This window comes from Danio aesculapii, chromosome 20, assembly GCF_903798145.1.
Source record: "Danio aesculapii chromosome 20, fDanAes4.1, whole genome shotgun sequence".
Lineage (NCBI taxonomy): Eukaryota > Metazoa > Chordata > Actinopteri > Cypriniformes > Danionidae > Danio > Danio aesculapii.
Genome location: NC_079454.1, coordinates 17417025 through 17440197, shown reverse-complemented (window position 1 = coordinate 17440197; position 23173 = coordinate 17417025). Strand labels below are relative to the sequence as shown.

The following is a 23173-nucleotide window of genomic DNA, read 5'->3' as shown; positions in this document are numbered from 1 at the left end:
GCTGAAGGACTGTTTTCAGGAAATGGATGGTGACTGGAATTCCTTCTACAGTCTGCATTTGCACATAAATCATTTGAGCCTTGAGAATATCTTCACGGATCAGTGAGTGAAGGATAATGTCACACTTTTAGGAATAGTTACCCCTTGTGTTGCTCTAAAGTCATATGACCTCATTCTTCTAAAGGATAAAAACACAGGAGGTTCTTCAGGTATATGCAGGAATCCTAAAGGTAATTTGAATACCTTTTTAAGACTTTTTAAAAACCTTATCAGAATATTTTAAGCCACTTCAAGTTCTAATTGGTATCAAACCTTTAACTTAATAAACAGATGCTAAAAAACAGTGCAACAGAACTCAGATAAGCTCAGAAGAAACAAAGCTTGAAAGAAAGTGGTTGTGTTCAGCGACAGGCTTCAGCCACTGTTTAAACTCATCTTTCTCCAACCAAGATTATGCAAACTTATATTTGCCCATGTTGCCGTCTGTTTCACTCTATGGTTTCGCTACATGTGGAGAGCATTACATCACCTTCCTGCGTTTGTCGCAAATTACATGACATCACCTGTGGACAGAGGAGCTTGGTCGGACGTGCCCTGTCCGGAACCAATCACATGGATCGAGCACGCCGTTGTTAACATTATGAGGAAAATACATATATTTATGTTTGGAGTTAAAAACTTTGGACAACGTTTGAACAAAAATTAAGACCTCGTAAAAACCAGAGTAAGACGTTTTAATACCTTTTAAGGGCCTTAATTTTCTCATAATTGATTTATCAACTTTTAATACTTTTTAAAGGGCACATAGGTTACCCCTTTTTTCATATTTAATATAAGTCTTTTGTGTCCCCAGAATGTGTCTGTAAAGTTTCAGCTCAAAACACGCATCAGATTATTTATTACAGCTGTTTGAAGTGTCTATATTATAGCTGGAAAAAAGGTTTTGCTGTTTTTTTTGTACTGGCCCTTTAAGGCTAGTCCTCCCCGCCCACCGTTCCCGCGTGCCTGTCAGCAAGAGAGAGAGAGAGAGAGAGAGAGAGAGAGAGAGAGAGAGAGAGCCAGCGCGTTCAGCTTTGCACTCGTTTTGCACGCATGTGACATGATACTGGTAATCTCCACTGCTGTATGGATATCTCTTATATTAATGTAATAAATAAACCTGATTTAACGTCCACAAACCGCGATTGAAGCATCTTCTTTTATAATTGTTCTGACACGCGGCTGTGCTGATTAAGTGCATCTGAAGTGAATCGCTGTAATTCATTACACACATGCTCTGTTTTAAAACATTTTAAACTTGTGAAACTCACTCTTGATCACATTTGATGATGATTGATGATCCTAGCGAACTGAACACACCTTTTATTCCCAGCTGCTTTGCGCTAGTCCTGTCTTGATTATATGATTATACACGTGACTATCGGACATGTTAATGCGCACAGCTGTCAATCAATATTGGTGGGCGGGGGGACCGCACTCCTACGTAAAGTTGCGGTCGATCTGAAAACCACTCCAATTGGTAGGACTGGGTGTGTTTATTTCACCCCAATATGACAGTTTATACACTATACTTACACACAATTCTGTCTAAACAGCTTGAAAAGTAGATTTTTCACCATAGGTGCCCTTTAAGACCCTGCGGACACCCTGTTCTTACACTTGATGTCAATGACATTCCACTGGGTACTGTGTATTTTTTTTTTATTTACAGAACAGTAAATGTGACCGCAAAAAGACGTAATCGATTTTTTTTGTCATCAAAAGCAACAGGACTACAATTGGACTACATTCACACATGCGCCAATATCTGTTTGACTAGGTCGTAGGTTAAAGTTAACAATATCGTTAAGATCGGTTCGCTTCACAAGACCCCATTCTATCATCAGGAGCCATGGCTATTGATTTGGTATGTGTTCATTTTCAATCTAAACAACTCAGTAACCACTGGAATTATAAGAACCACCAAGGACCACGGATGAAGCTAAACATCTTATGTATGGTCTAAAGAAAAAAGTCTCCTATATCTTGGATGACCTGGGGATAAGTAAATTAACAGAAACATTTCATATATGGTTGAACTAGTCCTTTAAATTTGCATTCTGAGGCCAAACGTCAACCAATTTGATCGGAATCAATGCAACTGGGGATTTGGAATGGAGGTGAAAGATCTGTAGAAATTTCACAAAGGTTAATTTTCTAAGTACCAGGCACTAGTACCACTACAGGTGAGATTTCAAACAAGCCACACTATTGCCAAATGTGATGTTTTAACAATGCTGATCACTGATTGGTTTGAGAGAATTGTCACTACCAGCATCACTAGGTTTGTGACACGAGATATCAAATTTAAATATTTAAATTGTCAGCTGAAGCCACTGATGTACTGTTGGTTCGCACAAGTAAACCACTTTTATACCACCACAAGAAAAGGACTTAAGATGGCAACATTGTGGCCAGTGGATACTCCAGATGTTTTTCCTATTGGTCACAGAAGAACAGATAAAGCAGATCCGATATGAAACGACCAGGAATTGTAAAAAATTCAAGAAGTCCTAACAATATAGGAATAATCCCACCCACTTCAAGCAGTACCGAACCATATCGTACCATACTGTGCAAAAGCAGCTAAAGTTGTCAAGGGTGAATTAGGATTGGAAACTTATGTCTGTGTGAGATGTGTTTTACACATCACAATGCTATTGATAATAATAAATATATTCATGTGGCCACATCTCAAATACACAAGAGTATTTTTGCATTTTTTTGTTAATTGTGGTGTTAATAACGAATTTCATGTTCCAAAGAAATAAAGTAATACTGGTTTGGAATGACATGAGTAAATGATAACTTACTTTATAGATAATTTTACTTTTTGTTTAGGTGAATTATTTGTTTAAAATTTACATTTAAAACATTTAAACAAACTAAGGAACAAAAAAAGTAATGCCTATTGATAAGCAAGTGATTTTTTGCCTTTGTTGCAATCAACAAGAGATATGGACCAATGACTGTAAAAAAAAGGGACGATGTGACAGCGCCTTTTCCCATTAAACGCTTTAAATGCAAAACGCCTCATGACAAGCACAAACTGTTGCAAAAAACTGCTGAAATTGGAGCCTAGGCATGCGCAGAAGGGATAACCTGATGGAGCCAGAGGCAGAGCCGCGAAATCAAGCTCCCAACCAAATGGACGACGCGACAGTCTCTTTTCCCATTTAACGATTTGAAAGCAAAATGCCTTATGACAGGCACAAACTGTTGCAAAAAAATGCTGAAATTGGAGTCTGGGCATGCACAGAGGGGACTACCTGATGGAGCCAGAGGCGGAGCCATGGAATCAAGCTTCCAACCAAATGGACGACGTGACAGCGCCATTCCCCGTTTAACGATTTGAATGCAAAACGCCTCATGATGGGCACAAACTGTCGCAAAAAACTGCTGAAATTGGAGCCTGGGTATGCGCAGAAGGGACTACCTAATGGAGCCAGAGGCAGAGCCACGGAAATAAGCTTTCAACCAAATGCTTGTATGTCAAATCAACCACGCCCCCCAAACATTTCATTTGACCACCCGTATCTGAAATATAACAAAGGGACTACCTGATGCAACATAGCTTTTTATAAAAAATTTACCTCCATTTTCATTTGGTTTATTCAATGCCTTATCTGGCAAAGAGGAATTTACATTCATTTGAATATTTATAAGGTGTTTTAAAATAAAAAGCCAACCGTAAATGATGCATATAATATATAACATTTACAGCTCTATTTGTTATATAAGATTCTAGGACTGCAACAGCGAATCGATTAAATTGATTAAAATCTGTTACTAAAAGCATTGGCAATGAATTTCATAATCGATTCATTGTGTCGCGCAACGCGGAGACGTTTGATTGTCAAAACAACTTTAGTTGAGCGCAGAGCAGAGTGAATGCACTCTGCCTCTCTTGAGCACTTATGCCAGAGTTCTGCGCCTCATAGACAGGATGGAGCAAGTTTAAAACGAGCGAAGGTAACCTCAAGATACATGGTGAGGAAGGGAGCAACAGCAGGGTAAATTACTACAGAATCCTACTTTGGTTCCATTTTGAAGTGAGGAATGTAATGTCCCTGGTGCTGGTGTTTACTTGTTATCCAGCTTGGCAAGCATGACGTGAAAAATTCAAACTGAGCTTTGGCTTGTTGGCTGGTGCTGAGCCAGAGAAAGACGTGTCATATTATCACAATTATGCAGTGTTTTTAACCAGCCAATGCTTATTTTATGTTTTAGACATGTAAATACATACAAATACAATACATTTAGAGTTTGTAAAACACACGAGAAAGTCTACGGAAGTCTAACAATCCATTCAAATATTATTTGTTGATGTGTATTATTCATATCAGATACACGTAGTGAAAGTAACAATAAATTTCAATCTATTCTTCTTCTAGCTGGCCAGCCACTTGCTTGCATGCATTTTGGGATTGTCCAACAAATGTATGCGCTGAATCCTGCATGTTTTGCTTTTATGAATGAGGCATGCGCGTTGCCACAAGTAAACATGGCGGTGCCCATCTCACGTTATAGTTCACGATCAAGATCATTTAAACGTGTTTTAAACAACAAAAAACACTCACTTTTTTGTGAATTGGTATATCAGGTAGTTGATGACATGTTGAGCAAATGTGTGAATATTTTGTATTAAAACGGAAAAGCATAATAAAAGAGATACATCAGTCATACAGCGCTATTGTGGCTGCAGTGTGTCACGTGACAAGCATGGCGCATCGCCACGGAAACATAAGGGTAAACATTTTATAATAATAATCGCCTAACAAAACTTACTCCCGGGGCCAGATAGAATCTTTTAAACTGAAAGGCTTAATAACACAAGTAAAGCAGCGGTGGTATAGTTACTTTGCACTTTGCATTGCAAGACTAAAGACAGATTTTTATTCACTCGCCTTTTTTGCATCATTTATTTTTCCATCTGTTGTCATGTATAACTGTACTGCAAAAAAAGCTTTTCTTACTTACTAATTTAGTCTTGTTTTCAGTCCAAATATCTAAAAAATCTTAAATCAAGACTAGGCAAGAAAAATAGCATTAGAAAATTAAATCAAACTTCTGTTTGAGATTTGAGATATCTCATTAAGATTATTTTTCTTACCCCATTGGCAAATAATTTAGCTTGTTTTAAGCAAACAATCACTTAATTTTGAGGTGTTTTTTCAGAAAACAAGACATCATTTCTTATGATATTTCATGTGTCTAGTATGTATCTTGATTTAAGATTTTTTAGATATTAGATAACTACTAAGTTTGTTTATTTTATTATTATTATGCTTATAACAGCTCAGGGGTGTTCAATGACAAGATTTGTGCACTTTCTAATGATTTAGGTTCTGTTTTTGAATAAAGGGTTGGAAATTAATGCTTTTCTTTTTTTATCTGATTCATCGATTAATCAAAAAAATAATCGGCAGATTAATCAATTAATTAAATAATCATCAGCTGCAGCCCTAGCAGCTTTTATTATTTTATTTTGATGTAGTATTTATCCCTACTGTCTGGGACTCCATTAGTAAAGACTCATTAGTTTAGGGTTAGTTTACTGGCGCAGATGATTTGATTGAAACAGAGCATAGATGAAGGTTCTAGAAACGTGTTTCCAATTCTGATAAAAAGCCACAACAAAACACCGAGCTTTGAGAGAGCAAAGACCAGCACAACATATAAACAGAAGCCTTTGTGTACGGATGCCAAAAACAACTTGTTCTCTCCATGTACTCGGTTGTCATATCGTCAGTTTGTTAGTGATATTTCTATACTTCAGCGATAGAAACTCGTAAAGGCGTTTCTCTTAAAATCAAAACCAGTTGTCTGAAATCTCAGACAAATATAGGACTATAATGTCTCACCGGGAGGCTGGACGGGCGGTCCTGCTGAGTAAGACCCATGTCATCATGGTTTGGTTTCCCAGACTGGCCCCTGCTGCCATATCCCTCCTGCAGTGTGTCCTATGGGGAAAAACACAGAAACTGAGGAACGGGGAATGCCTGATGAAAAAAAAAATATTTTAAAAAGAAGTATCCACAGAAGAACTCAAACAACCCAGAAAGTTTGTGGAGCTGTACATTTGCAGGCCTTAATTCACATGGAAGAAGGTAATTAGACAGCTGCAGACAGTGTGATGATGATAACAGCCCATAATTTCACTTCATCCACAAACTCTGTGATTCACGCGTGCAGAGCGCCAGATCGTGCAGAAGTGCTAAGAGATGTCTGATGGCTAAAACATTGACTACACACTCATATCAACCATAAAATTATGCTATCTGCATAAGGGGCGATCTAAAGATATGTATTAAAGCCGGGATACACCAAGCAGACGGTTGGCCATTCGGCTTCATCAGGGCTTCGTTTAGTGCCGATCTGACTAGTTGGTTTGGTGTGTTCCTCACGTCGCCTCTCATTGGGTTAACAATAGATTGCTTTGGTTCGATTCAGTGTGTAGAATAGGCGTCGGTTGTCGACTGAAGAGAGTGCTCTAATTGGTTATTCAGCAACAAATCAGAGCGCGAATATGAAGTAGTGAAGCAAGTTGACAATTCAAACCAAGAACGAACACAAAGAGGCCGGCTGTAACTTTGGTGCATTTCTCAAATATTTGCACACGATATGGATTATTAGATTTCCAGACATCTTTGCACGAGTGAATTTCCTCACGGTGAGTGACAATTACTGTGATAATGGGGTTAAATGCTGCTTTGTTTACACTTTGTCTGTGCAAATTGAAAGTTCACTTTTCCTGTGCGGAGTAATTAAACAGATTACAAACAACGCAGAAAAGCAGCTCTTATTTCAGTTGGCTTTTGTCCGTTTGATGTGTTCACATTCAGTTTTTAGGTCCAGACATGAGGCAACAACACAGTTGGGTTTCGTTGGTACTAGTTACTTGGCATCGGCTTGGTGTGTCCAGGCCTTTAAAGTAACGGATCCTGTGAAAATTACTTAATTTATAGGTTTTCATGTCAATCCAAACCTGTATGAGAAGATTGGGTGAATGTCTAAATAAAAATGTGGATACTGGACATGGTGGCGCAATGGGTAGCACAATCACCTTACAGCAAGAAAGTTGCTCATTCGAACCCCGGCTGGGTCAGTTGGCATTTCTGTGTGGAGTTCCTCCGGGTGCTCTGGTTTCCCCCACAGTCCAAAGACATGTGCTACAGGTGAATTGAATAAGCTAAATTGTCTGTAATGTATGTGTGTGAATGCAAGAGTTTATGGGTGTTTCCCAGTACTGGGTTCCAGCTGGAAGGGCATCCGCTGCGTAAAACATATGCTGGATAAGTTGGCGGTTCATTCCGCTGTGGCGATCCCTGATTAATAAAGGGACTAAGCCGAAAAGAAGATGAATGAATAAATGAATGGATACTGGACATATAGTCCTGTTTACACCTATTATCAGTGTTGGGCAAGTTACTTGGAAAATGTAGTGAGCTAAGCTATTAGTTACTCATATTATTATATTATACACATATACATATACATACACATACACATATGTATATTATACACATATACAGTATATCATTGTTTCCACCACATTCATTCTTTCATGGTGGAGCGCCACACTAACATTTATCCCGCCAAGGCTACATCACAGCTACTCATTCAAAACATTCAGTCGTTGTTGTTTTTTTTAATAGCGTGTTATAATCGAACCAAAACGTATTAAAAGGTAGGTGAATTATAACAGTGAAACTTTTCTGTAATCGTAGTAGTGCTGTGCGTATTTTGTTTAATCTTTTAAGGTGACATGCTGACTGACTGACTGACAGGTTAAAAACACAAGTCACGTTTCTAATTTCAACAAATCGTTTAAACGAACCAATAATTTAACCAAGCATAAAAGCTGACAAGCAAAATTCTCAACTAAATTCACAATAAAAACAACAGACTGGACAAGGAGCTTTTATATTCTAAAATGTTTTTTTTTTTTTCAACAAATCGTTAAAATGAACCACTAAAGATAACCAAGCAAACAAGCTGAATTATTCTCAATTTAATGTAACAAAAAAGAGAGAAAAAAATCAATCAGTCTTGGCCCTGTATCCCCCTAATCCTATGGACACAAAGCCAAAAAAACTTATTACAGCATCTTTTCTGCAAAAGTGGATACAAGACTTCCCTCTGCAAACACACTACAGAAAAGAAAACGTGCTCAGAATGTGTGCCAACTAAGGTCGCCCTATACTCATGTATACAAACATCACCCAGAACTCCCTCCTCGCTCACTTCATTCAACAGTGGGAAAATAAAACTAGATGGGAAAAAAAGGAGAAGGGGGTGGGGGAGGCAGACAGGGGCATCCCCAAGCCAGACGGAGCCATATGTGTGTGCGTGTGTGTATACTGACACTGGGTCATGGCCAGGCCACACACACAGACGGCTGTTTACAGTTGGGTCATTACATCACCACTCAGGCATGTGCTGATTCAGAAGCGTAACAGCTGCTCTGCTGTGATAACGGACAGAGAGACCTCCGAGATTCACAGCGTCACAGGAAAACTATGCGAAAGCTCCCAAAGGACACGTGCTTTTTCACTGCAATACTCAAAAGTTACTTTCACTATGTTAGGTTGGGTTATTTTCACTAGGGCTGCACGATATTGGAAAAAAAAAATTGACATTGTAATATATTGCTATATGAATATAATCTCACCAGATGAGTTGAATAGCTCTATTTGGAAAGGTTTCATACATTTAGATTGACTGGAATAGTCAAGTTTTTTTTTCTATGCAGTCCATCTGCATACATTGTAATAAATTACAAGCCAAAAATAAATAAGCAGTCTAACAGTATTCAAGTATGGAACTTGAACTATCAAATGTAAAATAACATGGTATATACAGAATAGTATGGTATAGTCATAATTATTAGCCCCCCTGTTAAATTTTTCCCCAATTTCTGTTAATGGAGAGAAAAAAATTTCAACACATTTCTAAACATAATAGTTTAAATAACTCATTTCTAATAACTGATTTATTTTATCTTTGCCATGATGACAGTAAATAATATTTGACTAGATATTTTTTAAGACACTTCTATACAGCTTAAAGTAACATTTAAAGGCTTAACTAGGTTAATTAGGTTAACTAGGCAGGTTAGGTTAATTAGGCTAGTTATTGTATAACGATGTTTTTTTTCTGTAGACTATCAAAAAAAAATGCTTAAAGGGGCTAATGATTTTGACCTTAAAATGTTTTTTAATAAATTAAAAACTGCTTTTATTCTAGCCGAAATAAAACACTAATTATCACAATACCGAAATTACAGTAGCTGCTATAAATAAGGGGCATTTTTACTTCACTTGATATAGTGATTTTAATGTCACTGCAAAAGTCCATTAAAATACAGAGATTTTATTATTAACATTCAGGGCCCTATCATACGCCTGGCGCAATGCGGCGCAAGGCGTGACGCTATAGTCATTTGCTGGTTTCAGCTTGGCGCAAGAGTCGTTTTGTCGTTTTGCGCCACCTATTTAAATAGCAAATGCATTTGCGCTCATATGTGCGCCCATAGGCGTTCTGGTCTAAAAAAGGAGGCGTGTTGAGGCGCGTTGCTGGTGCGTTGCTATTTTGAGGAACTTAAATAGAAGGTTCAAATAGATCAGATCAAAGCTGGTCTATTGTCCAGTGCAGAATGCGTTAGTTGTACGCCTCGCTTACACATTGCTTAATACACACAGGGTGTACAGCAATACGCAAATATCTTTACAAATGAAAAATAATTAAAATATTAAGGATATATATAGGATATAATAAGGATATATAGCCTATAGGATATAAATATAAAGTATTAAAATATTAAAAAACATATTATTTTCTAGCCTACATAAAAATAAAAACCAAACGTTCATGCCTTCTTCATCTCGGGGGGCTTTTTCAATTTATTCATAACAATTTGCTTTTGTATAATGTAATTATTATTAGCAGTATTATTTATTATATGCATATGTGTAGTTGTTTTATTAAAAACAAGCTTAGATTTGCCCACCTGTCAGGTTTTAGACTATATGGGGCATAGCATGTGTATTAGGATATAACTCACCTATATAACACACCTCATTATTATTGTTCATTTATTCGTTTGCTGGAAATTAGAACTGAATTTAGAAATAGTTTTGAAACAAATATTTGCACTTAACAAACGAAATGAATTATGTATAGGCTAATTGATGTCTGTGCGTACAAGGTTTCCCTATCCACGAGAGCGAAAGTGAAAGTTAATAATGAGGAGGCTTATCTCTCATTCTCATGCTGTAATGTATATAATAAATCCGTCATGTAAATAGCAAATGCGCTATGGCGTGACGCAACTGACTCTTAAAGGGAATGGGAGATGAGACTCTGATTGGTTTACTCTCAAAACACAACTATAACTCATTAAGAAAATAAGCTCAACGCTTTTAGACCATGCGCCACGGCGCAAAGTGAATTTTTCCATCCTTAAATTAGCAAAAGTGGATTCCGACACGCCCTAATTGCTTTTACGCCCTGCGCTTTGCACTTTGCACATGGATCGTCAAAATAGAGCCCTCAATGTTAATATGTGAAGAGTTCAGATGCAAAACCCTCTAAATCCATCAGACCTCTTTTTTGAAAATGAGTTTCCTTTTATATATAATGAAAGGGTTATTAGCTGGTATATAAAATAACTTTTTTTTTTAAATGTCACTTTAGACAATTCTTTGGTTTTTAACAAGGTAGATTTTCTTTTGCGCCAAAACCGGCTAATCCACTTCTGCTTTTTTGCAAAAACTTCTAAATCCACCTATTGTGACAAGACATTGTAGTTGGTTGAAAATCAGTAAGTGCATTAATCCATAACATAAAATAAATTTACATTAATTAAATATTAACAGTCTGTTATCATTTCTGATATTTGGGATTTAGACTTAACTAAGTAGAACACCGTAAACATTGCAAACACTGTAAGCTAAGCTTGTTAGATTCAAATAATGTAGTGTAAAAACATTGTGAAACATCAATATCTGTGCACTGTCCATTAATATAAAAAGCTTATCAGGTGTATAGGTTATATGAAGTAATACAAATAATGTATAGTTTTATACATTATATTTATCATTTTAAAAATAGCTTACATTAGCAAATAAAACACAAGGTAGGCCTATAGGGCAAAAATTGGAGGTCTCTCAGACACTTTTTAGAAGCTGGCATGCATTCATATGGTTCTTACCATACTTAAGGTCTTGGTCTCTTTTTCGTCTCGTGTTTATCCTCATAGCATCCATGTGGAATAAAAGAACAGCATCTTAATTTCATCTTTCATCTAATGGAGATGCTGTTTAAAGTAGCTATAGTAAATCAGACTCATTCAAAGTAACGTCACTGCAAAAAAAAATTTATGAATGCATGTCACACTTCTGACTGTACAGTGTGTTTTCTTTTTCTTATGAGTTTTGAGGTATTCGATTCACACCTTCTGATTGGTTCTCGGAACATAGCGGCTTTTGCTGTCAAGGGCAAGTGGCGTTTAGAGGCTTTTGCCAACAAACTCTTATTTCTGAATGCGCAGACGCTGCGATTTAGATGATTTGAAGCCAAAATATCCAGCATTTGTTTTATGCAGCGTATGCCCTTACTTATGACGCAACCCAGTACTCATGACATATTAAAAAATTAGCTAATACATGATAGAGGTTGGTGATACAAATCATCACCACACAGTTGAGTAGTGGACGGGTACAAACAAAAATAAAATTCGTACATTTTTCTTGGAAAAAAATATCTTTTTGAAACTAATTTCGTTTGGTATAATATGTTTCTTAATTTTATTGTATTTTTTGATAGTCTATTTTATTGTATTTTTTGAAAAAGAACAAGTAGCATTTGATGTGAAGTGCTTCAAAAATAAGTCCACTAAATGCTTCAGCACCAAAACACGAATTGGTTTGTTAAATAAAATAAAAATCTAGCTTAAGTTACACTGTTAGTGTACACAGTGCAGAGTGGTTACAATATTTTGTAGCATTTGCTCTGTATAATAACATTTGAACTAATCATTGCTATATTATGTAAAAGCAATCATTCCATTAAGTACCTTTCTTAAAGAATATTTTCCTATATTTGTGCAATTTTATAATAATATTAAAGTTTTATCTATATAGCTTTTCGATGTTGTGAAGTAGCTGCTTTTCTTGTATGAGGAGGGTTTATTCCTGTTCTGTTTTTTTTCTTTCTCTTCTGTTTATGGATTGTGTGATAGGCTTAATAAAAACAAGAAAAAAAGAAACATCAATGGAATATCTCTGATCGCCTCAGGAAGGAGTTTTTGAGGTCAATACGTCGAGCTTTCTGCTCAGTTTCCTCATATAATTCATGTTTTCTCTAAAGCGAGGGGTCGTGTTGAACGAGACGTGTTTACACAGGGTGTGTCTAGATGAAAACGTCGCTGTAAGAAGACAAACACATCTGAGACTCGTAAAAACTCAACATGTCAGTGAAAACATCAAATTCATCTCTTTATGGCTTTTTTTTTTCCCTTTGTCCCTTGTGGCTCCACGGTTTCAGCACAATGATTAACGGATCGTTCTTTGAGCTCCAGATAAAACGTAAAACATCCCTTCGGTGTGATTAATGCGCTGTTGTAAGGCCTTGTCTGAAATTGCATCACCCCTGTGCAGTTTTGATGTTGAGCTGGTGCGTGAGGGACATAATATCTCTTTAAAGACAGAATAAAAAGCTAAATTGACAGTATTTACTTTCCTAATAAATGTCCCTGGTCTCACTGCGCCCGATTTATCAGCGTACGATATTGTCATAAGAAAAAGAAGGTAATATTTCATTAAAATGTAATGGCTTTCTCTCTCATTATTTTTTTTCTGCTGATTGTCACCGAGGCCATGCGGGTAGGGAAACATCCAAATTACCAATAATATCACAGTCAACCAAAAGTCATTCGATCAAATCCCAAATTGGTCTGCCGGTAAATGCTGCTTTTGTGTTGTCTGCAACGCACATACTTCAATTATTGCACTTATATCATCGCAACTGGAAAACATTTGATCTTATGTATTACATTTATCATAGAAACGCATCCCATCTCATTGTTTTTTGCATTATGAGAACCAGAACATTTTCTCATAAGATAAGCTATTCCCAATAATAAGTCCAAACATTCAAAATTATGTACTATAGTGTTAAAGTATTTTCTCTTAGAACAACAACTAAAAGTGTACATTGGCTCAGAGTTTAGATCTTTACACATTAAAGTCTGAAATTTATGCATTTTTTAAAGCGTTTTTTGCACACTGAGTCCGATGTGCTTAAAATAATACATTGCAAAATAATTTGCAAAACAATCGAAAATGGAGTCTTCGAGTCGTAAAGATGATTTTGTTTCCTTCTCCCTACTTAGAAATATTGGGCATATAATGTGGAAATATTTGGTCCATCCCTTTCATAGATTCCGAAGAGAGGAAGAAAAGCTGTGGGACTAGAATTCAAAGTTTACTTCGTGGCTCAGTTTGATACTTTGCTGGTGATGCTGTATGAACCAAAAAAAAAAAAAAACACACCATTTTTTCCCTAAACAAATTCATCCTGAACAAAAGCTAGCAGTTTGTCAAGATACAGAGTCACTGACACACACACCAGCCTGATCTCATGCGGAAACGTAACTATTTTACGTTTTGTTAATTTAGTAACTAATTCATACAAATTCTTACAAGTTCAGTCATACGAAACTGTACAATTTTAAAAAGGAGGCATGGCACCCAACTCCACCCCTAAATCCAACCGTCATTGAGAGATAAGCAAATCATACAAAAATTATGCAAATGAGATTGTTCGAATTCATACAAATAAGCCACTAAATCAAAAAGTTACGAATTGCCATGAGATTGCACACGCAACAACAGACACACATTTTCTACAGCAGACCTGAATTGTCAAAACACCTCTCAAATACCGTTTCAGGTGCAAAAAACAGGAAAAAATTTAACCCGATTCCAACTTTTTTTTTTATTATATTATTTTATGACGGATAAAAGTTTCAGAGTCATTCTGTTGCTTCAATACAATTGACACAACATGAGGTCGAATTTTGTTTTTTAAAGTGTGAAAATTATGGGTGAAATTTTCAAAGTCAGTGTGCAATAACCTTTAGGGTTAGGAGTACAAAATACGAGTATAGCAGGTACATAGAGAGATGAAAAAGCGTTCTTTCTACAGGTGGTTTGTTCATGCAAAGCACATACAGTACATGTAGACTGAGGCAATGGCAAGACAAAACAAACAAACAAAAAACTTTAAGGTTAAGGAATAGAAAGTTATGCGAAATGCGCTGAGTGATTGGCAAATGCATCCCTTGCGTGTACTCGAGCATTTTTACCTCTGCATGCTGTTTGTGTTGCTCTGCAATGACACTTTCAAAACGCTAGCTGGCAGTAGGCTTTTATGTTCCTCTGTGTCGAGTTTCTTTGCAGGCGTTTCGTTTTTTTTCTGAATGCTACAAGTAGCTAAAACTCATTTATTCAGAGGCGGGAATCAGCAGACTAATCATAAGGTAAACACAAAACAAAAGTTTCCAACTGGAGCTCCTTTATATCACTCGACACTTGTAACCACTTGCTCCATCGGGCTCGCGACTCTCAGCACCGCCCACGCTCGTTACCGCTACCAAACCGAAAAATTACAGAGCTTGTGCTATGTGTTGTTGCGACATGTAGTTACATTTTTATGCAACCATGCAAAGACCGCGCTGGACTATACACATGCACCTAATGGAGAAGTATAAATGAGCCTCAAGAAATGTCCAATGAATGGATGGTTCACTGACGGATTGACAGATTTCCTTTTGTTTACCCCTAATTGTCTAATTTCTTTTAAGTATTTTTTATAGATTGATTTCTCCTGCATATTTACCAGCATCAAAGCAGAGAGAACATGTGCACATAGGGAATTGTGTATGTCTGATTAAAAACTTTAAATTCTGAATTTACACCAAAATAAAATGTCATTTACTCACCCTTGTGTCTCTCCAAACCTTTACTTTTTTTAATCTAGCATTGTTTCTTACATTTCAAAAAGTAAGAGCTTCCATGATCAAATCGGATTTCTTTTTTAACATTTGGAATTTTAATTGAGGAACACAAATCTCACAGAAATATATATTTTTAAGTACCCACATTTTTTTTATAAAACAAAACAAATTTCTTGTGCATAACCAGCAGAATGGAGGTTGCGGAGGCTTGTTACCAATGCAGGATAACGTAAATGTTAAATGAAAATGAAACATTTTCAGAATAAATAGCCAGTAGGCAAATATCAACGATGATTATGTTTAATCAAATGAGAGGGGAAGTTGTGATTCTGAAAAAACTACACTAACACACACCAAAAAACAACCTCAGTCTTTTTTAATGGTATGGTCAGCAGATGTTCTGAGACTGGGTCAGCTGGATGTACCTTTCATGGCCAGCACATGGTGCTAATTGACGGTATACTCCAAATCGGAGCAGAACTTCAGGCTGGGGGTCATGAAGAGACCAATCTGTGAAGCTATAATGAAAGCCAGTGCTTTGATTTAGCGGTTGATTTTAACCAGACCAAGGATGGTGACTCCGGGGATGAGTAGGAGAGCTTGCTCAGCAGCAAATATTAAACAGCCTTCAGGGTCTTCGGCAATGAACCATCATTTGTAGAATACAATGCTGCGTCCTAATCCACAAACTACACACAATCTAAGAGTCAGCATTGCAAAAATGTACACTATTTAACCATATATTGCATTTGTGCATTGGGCCATGTTTTTTAAGCTCATAGAAATAAATCCAATTAAAATCTGGAACTTTGAAATCTTACACTGGAACGTAAATCACACATTAGTTCGTTTGCGGCTAACTCTATACTTTGCTGAGTTGCACATAACTCAGGTAGCTAGCATAAATCCCCAAGTTATTTGGCAAATTTATAAATGATTGTCAGCTCGTAGGCTCATGTGTTACTCTCACATAATACAAGCTATGACCATAAGAACATCAATGATTTCCATGTGAAAAATACGTAATGTATGCCCTCCTCTACTTGTGCAAACCTTTGCTACTTATTTTTCTATGTCCTTGTAACACCTCCAAAAAAACAATGGACGGACACCATGGCTTAGTATAAAGTCCAGGATGGAAACATCCTAAATTCCCTATACTTAAATTTTTATTTAAGTTCTTGTTTGTTCTTCAACTCAATGGATGCATGACACACAAAACAGAATCCTTGAGAAACATCCATGTACTAGATAATCACCATGGTCCAATAGCAGCGTGAAGGTGAAACCTTTCTGCAAAGTTTGCTTTGGTAAGTTGTTTAGAACTCTTGAAATAAATTTCAAACAAATCTCTCTTTTTTTCTTTCTTCAAAACGACACCATATCAGATTATTCTTCTATTCCACTTGAAGCAAATCAAGACTTTTAAAGTGATGTCACATTTCACGGCAATTGCACAGCCTATTTTAATGGGAAGCACCTCAATAGAAAATTCTGCCTTCTGCACTTTCAAACAAAGACCGCCACAGCCATATCACCCTGCAGCCCAAGACCAGTTACTCACTGAAGCTAAGCAGGGCTGAGCCTGGTTAGTACCTTGATGGGAGACCACATGGGAAAACTAGATTGCTGTTGGAAGTGGTGTGGAAGTGAGGCCAGCAAGGGGCGCTCAAGCTGCAGTCTGTGTGAGTCCTAATGCCCCAGTAAATTGAAGGGGACACTATACTGTCAATAAGCACCGTCTCTCGGATGAGATGTTAAACCGAGGTCATTAAAAATGCCATGGCACTTTTCGTAAAGAGTAGGTATGTAACCCTGGTGTCCTGGCCAAAATTTCCTCCCATCGGCTTTTACCGATCATGGCCTCCTAATTATCCCCATCCACAGAATTGGCTCTATCACTGTCTCCCCACTCCACCTATAACTGGCGTGTGGTCAGCACATTGGCACCATTGTCCTGTGGTTGCCGTCGCATCATCCAAGTGGATGCTGCACACTGGTGCTGGTGTGGAGAGACCCCCTCATGATTGTGAAGCACTTTGGGTGTACGGCCAACACAATAAATGCGCTATAAAAGTACATTACATTACATTAGAAGCTTGGGGAACACCAAACAATATCAACCATCTGTGATGGGTGGCGATCCTTAAATTAATATCAACACTGCAAAACTAAAGATTTAACATGGACAATGTGCTAATTTTGGATTATTCTGGACATTCTGGTCTATTTACACACGTTTGTATAAAATCAACTTCAATGTTAGCAGAATAGCTTGGACTTACTAGATTTACATTTAGTCATTTAGCAGACGCTTTTGTCCAAAGTGACTCACAATTGTATTATTATACATTAAACCCATATTTCTTTCATTGCTTTTGTCAAACCAGGCTCCTCTTTTTTTCACCTGCAAAATTTCAATCAGCAATTGTAAACGTGGCCTCGTCTTAGGCCCAGTTTACACTAATACGTTTTCGTTTTTAAAACGTATATGTTTTGCTATGGTTACGCCATCTGTCCTATGCCGGAGTTTTCAAGCACCGAAAACGGAGCATTTTAGAAACGCCGAAGAGGCCGTTTTCATTTTAAAAGCTGCTGCTTCGTGTTAGTGTGGATGGGGGAAAACAAGGGCTGTTTCTCAATTCCAAGAACGCAAAGAACGGACTTGCGTTCTTGTGGAGACTGGTCTTGCCAGGTATCCTCGGAAGAATGAACTCGGGAGATCGGACAGAGAAAGTGTCCTGTTAGAAATGAGATGCTGCGTTCTTCCTGATGGTCACATGACCTTCACACGTTTTTTAATTGAAAATTACTTAAACATTACAGCATTCATACAATGATTTATTGCTTTTCCTCTTTTCAAAATATAAACTATGCATTAAAACATTATATATATTCGCTGCACACTATAAATAAAACAGACTTTAATACAAATTTCAGCAAACAAACACTCCTAATGTGTTTATTCCTTTATTAGGATGTCCATGGTAATGTTTACTTTTACCGTTTCATTTAGGGAAACTCCTGAGGTAAATAAGTTATATCTCTGAACTTTAATAATAAATCTAAATAAAATGCTGCGCTTCCCACCTCCAGTCACAATGACTTCTGGGATTTCTAGAGCGAGATCGGTGCTCAGGTCTGCATTGGTGCATCCTCGATATCAAGAACACATCCGGGAACTTTCACGCGTCCTCTGGTCTTGCGGTCTTGAGTATTGGAACTGAACTTTGGCAGCTGATGATGACGTTACACGAGAACATGAGGACGCAAGACCGCTGAAGAGCGCATAAAGAGAAACAGCCAGAGACATCTGAAAACAGAGGCGGGGCTGCAGACATTCGCCTATCTGATTGGGGCTTTTTCCTCAATATTAAGTAGCCTACACACAAGGGAACAGTGTACCTTATAACCTCATTCACATCACCCTGGCTACATTTTTTCACTTTCTTAACAATAAAATGAAAACATGATATTTTGATATTAGCAACTTAAAAGAGACCAGAAATGTTGAGGCGTCGTGTAGCTGCATATTTATATGACCGTCATCTTCATTCCTATAACATAACTGCCTCCTTTAATTTTCATTGAAAATACCAAACATACCCTCTCTTTTACTGAATATCAGTTTTAATAACCATTAATGGCCATTATAAAAGTACAACGTACAATAAGTTTATATAATATAGGAAATAAAGGCAAGCAATCAGTCAATATGCAGAATCGCTGTCTGCGGTTACATTAATTAATACATTAACTTATCTTTGCGTTTAGCCAAAACACGTTACCTGAGGACAAGTAATAGATTCAAAAGACCAAAGTCGATGAATATGTTGTTAGATATAGACAACAAGATTAATATCACATTTAACAAATATAGTGAGATTAGATCCAGCGGTAGATCCTTGAGGAACGGTCTGACGTGCACAGCTCTACTATGGGTAGATGTGCTCAAAGCACGCTGCAGTGCATGCCAGAGTGTGTGTGTGGGGTCACGAAATGTAGATACAGAGTTGTTCAAAAACGCTGGATGAAACGCTAGTGTGGACGTGGATCGTTTTCATTCTAAAACGAACGCCGTTTTAAACCTAAAACGTATTAGTGTAAACAGGGCCTTAAAGGGAAAATACTTTCCCATCATTAATAACTACAGTGGTATATGAAATATTGGTATGCAAATTGGGACGCAAATTCGTAACATTTTGAAGTTCAAAGTTCTGCCTGAAGAAAAAGTCCTGAAAAAACAGCACCAGTGAAAATGCTTCTGTCTTGCATTCCTTTTTAATTTACTTTTCCGTTTCAAATGATATTTTCACAGCAGAACAATTTGACTGAATTGTATTTCTTTTTGCTTCAATAACAATTGTCCTTCAGAGTTCACATGACCAGTTTAACAAATGTTCCCATTTCATTAGCACAAGATAGCATCATCTTCGTATTAAGTGACTTTTCTTTGTCAAAATTGAAAATTGAAAAGAAAACTTTCTCAGACATTCCGAAGCCCACTGTATCTCCCACTTGCTGCAGTGTTCCTCCACCCCACAATCTCTCCTGTCAGAGAAACTGGAAGCAACGGCACAGAGCAAGAAAATGAAACCGTTTTTCTCAATCAGCCTCAGTGTCATATAAGAGAAAATGAAAATAATGCCTTTAAGGTCCAGGGAATAAACAGAAAGTGTGATAGCAATATGAGGCGCACGGCAGTGCTGTCCTCACTGATATTACACACACACCCCTGAGACACCCACTCAAGGCCAGTTTCTTATTACTGCTTTCTCCAAACTATTGGAGTGTGTGTGCTGCAGCCCGTTAAAAACAATCTGTGTGTAATAGAAAAAAAGACAAGAGAAAAGCTGTGTTTCTCTAGATACTCAACTTGTGTGTGACGGTGAGAGAAAGAGAGAGAATGGGGAGAAGATAATTGTATTATGGAACTTGGAGAAAATATAAATAGCAATAAATTCCTCAGTACTAAGATACAGGAAAAATGACCAAAAGTTAAAATTATCCACACATACATATTGCAGTTGTTTTAGGCCCAATCCCTATTCTATTTTTTACCCCTACTCCTTTACCTTGGCCTTAAAACAGAGTGTGAAAGCGAAGGTCTTCAAATTTTACCCCTAAGAATTGGGACACCACTAAAGCACCTGCACACGTCATCATATGTCATTGCGAGGCCTACTTCATATGAAACTGACAATGGCGACTGCTCTAGTTATTCCAGTTACGTTATTGTTTAGTATTTATTTTTAGGGAATCACTGAATTTAACAATATCATGTAATCATAACAATATAATGTGGCAATAAGCTTGTAACTATACTGTGCATTACACCATGGCCATATTCATCTATACGAAAACAACATTAACATTATAGCAGACACTGTAAAAAGCTCATTCCCAGCCACTAGACTTTTCTGACAGGGTATTCCAGTGTCATCAAGTGACAGATGTGACAGTATGTTGTGAGATTACTATTCAAGAGTTATTATTATGGATTATAGATAGCAAAATTTTGTTTGTTTTTTTTAGTTTGTTTTTTTAAACCAAAACATGAATGCTGTCATGAATGTATTAAAAGATATGCTTGTTTGTTGTTAAAAATTTGCAATAATGACAAAAAAAAAAAAATTAATTTGTGCATCTCCTGACTTCCATGTGCAGCCATGCTGCCGTTGTAGCTGGTGTATTCTGGGAAATATTCATAACCCCTTGGATTCGAGTGTGGTCCTAAAAAAATCTCAGTTTCAAAGGCTATCTAGCCCTTCCCCTTAACGCTAAAGAGCATCAAGACACCCGTACCCCTTCACGTGAACGCACAAAATGAAAGGTGGGGAAAGGGCTAAGGGGTAGAATTGGGATTGGGTCTTAATGTCTAATTTAGGCTTTTAATTACTGTTTTTTTTTGGGGGTTTTGTTTTTTTGTAGTCTGACTTTTTGTTTGTTTTATTTTTTTATATTTTAGTAAGGACAATCATGTACTGAAAAGAGCAGAATTTTTTTAAAGGTTTCACTTTTTAGGCTTTTTTTCTGTGCTAAAAATATGCCATAAGTGGTGAACTGTTTCAAACTGTCGAAACAAACTCATAAACAATTTTGTTTTAGCTGGATTTTGCTTGAAATGGCATGATTATAGTTTGTTCTTCGATTCTTTGGCCTTTACTCTAAGGGGTAGGTTTAGGATTGGGGTAAGTGTAAACATTAACAAAACAGAATTTGTAGAAATAATAATAATAATTTGTACTGATAGCTTCTGGCTGCAGTTGTGTCCTTTTTAGCTGCCAAGAACAGGCTTGGATTTTTTTTTTGCAACAACAAAGGAAACAACATCCGACTTTTATTTCAAAATTGTGTTGTGAAAATCCAAAATACAATTTTTAAGGACAGATGAGTTGGGTTTCTTTGCTCTTAAGTAGCCTCAATGCTTACCTGTTGTGTTGGAGCTCGCTGCGGCATGTAGGGGGGTTGAGAGGGGGCCGCAGACTGTTGTTGTGGGGGGCTGAAATACGGAGGCTGCCCCTGCTGACAGTAGCCACCCATTCCCTGTGGCCCATACTGAGCTGGCATCTGCTAATAGAGAAATAGCAGAAAAACACAGACAAACCTGTCAGACGCTTCGAATGGCATGTCACGGCAAGAAAGACTATTACTATTAATCTGAGAAGTATTTTAAATGGTGATCCGCCCCGGAACATTAACTGACTACTTAACAATTCTAATCCGATCTGAAACTTCTGCATCTGGGGCGTGACGTCTGGAGGCAGGAATAAAAGATTCTCACAGTGCAGAAACAGGCGGTGTTCCGAGTTGACAACTATATTTACTAACAGGTGTGACTCTCAAATTTCCCTGTACCATGTAAAGGACAAAGGCTGAATGTTTTGCACTTTAATGAACAGGAAAATGTAGCTTTAATAAAAACAATTGTGCCTTTTTGTTGATTTTCAATATATTTCTCAAACATATAAGCTAATTAATTACTTTCATTAAAAGAGGAATTATCATTATGATAAAAAAGGCTACTGGAGCCAATTCACCTATTATTTTAACACAAAAACATTAATTATGATAGTAAAAAAATCTAATTAAAAATAAATTAGGCCATCTCTCAGGGACTCTCATGACAACCTCTGAGTGATGACGCAGGCAAACTGATGAATCAGAAATTTAAATCAATCCACTGAAAATGAAAGTTTGGAGTGATTCACAGAAATAAATTACTTTTACTTCTGATGTTCTGGATGTGCAATTAAAATCTCAAGTCACATGATATGGTTAAATGATGGGGAAAAAATCAAGTAATCTCTTAAAAAATCCAACATTTCCAACAATACCACAATGTCAGTTTGTTTCAACATCTACTTTTGAGGATTTAATTATTAAATTTAAAGACATTAGATGCTAAATATCATTTTTGTTATCACAAATGTGCAAAAACTCGATTCACCATTTCTGATTTTCCACCCAAACACTTATCAGTGGGTCTTTGTCTTCCTTCCTGAACACAATATACTGTTATTTTCTGTTATTTTTCAGCCTGAGAGAGGTTGACAGCTCTAACATTAGTGAATGACAGCAAAGAATACTCTGCTAAATGCTCATATCAGGCAACAGAAAGGTAGTTGTCAACTAAATAAGTTGTTGATACAGCTCATAGGAACCAAATATGCCCTCAAATTTCAGTTTTAAAGTAGGGCTGCAATATCTATTTTTTTAAACCAATAATAGACATAATAGAAATAAACAAATCTATATAATTGTTAATGAATTGTCTCTGTGTGCTAAAAAAACAGCAATAAATTAACTACAAAATTATGAATATTACAATAGAATGTATCTGAAAATTAATGATATAACAAAAACTCCAGTCCTAAACACTGATAATGTATTCTGTTAAGCAGATATTTAAAAAATTTGTCATTAAGTACTTTGATTCAAGTATTCATTTTGTGTTTATAAAAATAGTGGTCAGGTCATTACGTGATGTTGGTGGAGGAAAAAGTTTCCTGACTTGCTCCTCCAAAACACACCAAAGTGGCTCAATAATATTAAGTTCTGGTGACTCTGTAGGCCATGGGAGATGTTCAACTTCACTTTCATATTCATAAA

At 36.9% G+C, this 23173-nt stretch overlaps 1 protein-coding gene across 3 annotated transcripts in view; it reads right to left on the bottom strand.

Moving 5' to 3' along the window:
* The window catches only part of arid1b (AT rich interactive domain 1B (SWI1-like)), a 160423-nt gene that overhangs the window by 107774 nt on the left and 29476 nt on the right, over positions 1-23173 (bottom strand). For 2 of the 3 annotated variants that reach the window (XM_056445302.1, XM_056445304.1), the window contains exons 2-3: positions 21494-21634; positions 5904-6002 (exon numbers count right to left, since the gene is read on the bottom strand). In XM_056445302.1, coding sequence (XP_056301277.1) covers positions 5904-6002; positions 21494-21634 — 240 coding nt within the window. The remainder of the gene's footprint in view (positions 1-5903; positions 6003-21493; positions 21635-23173) is intronic. The other variant, XM_056445303.1, reaches the window with a different exon arrangement.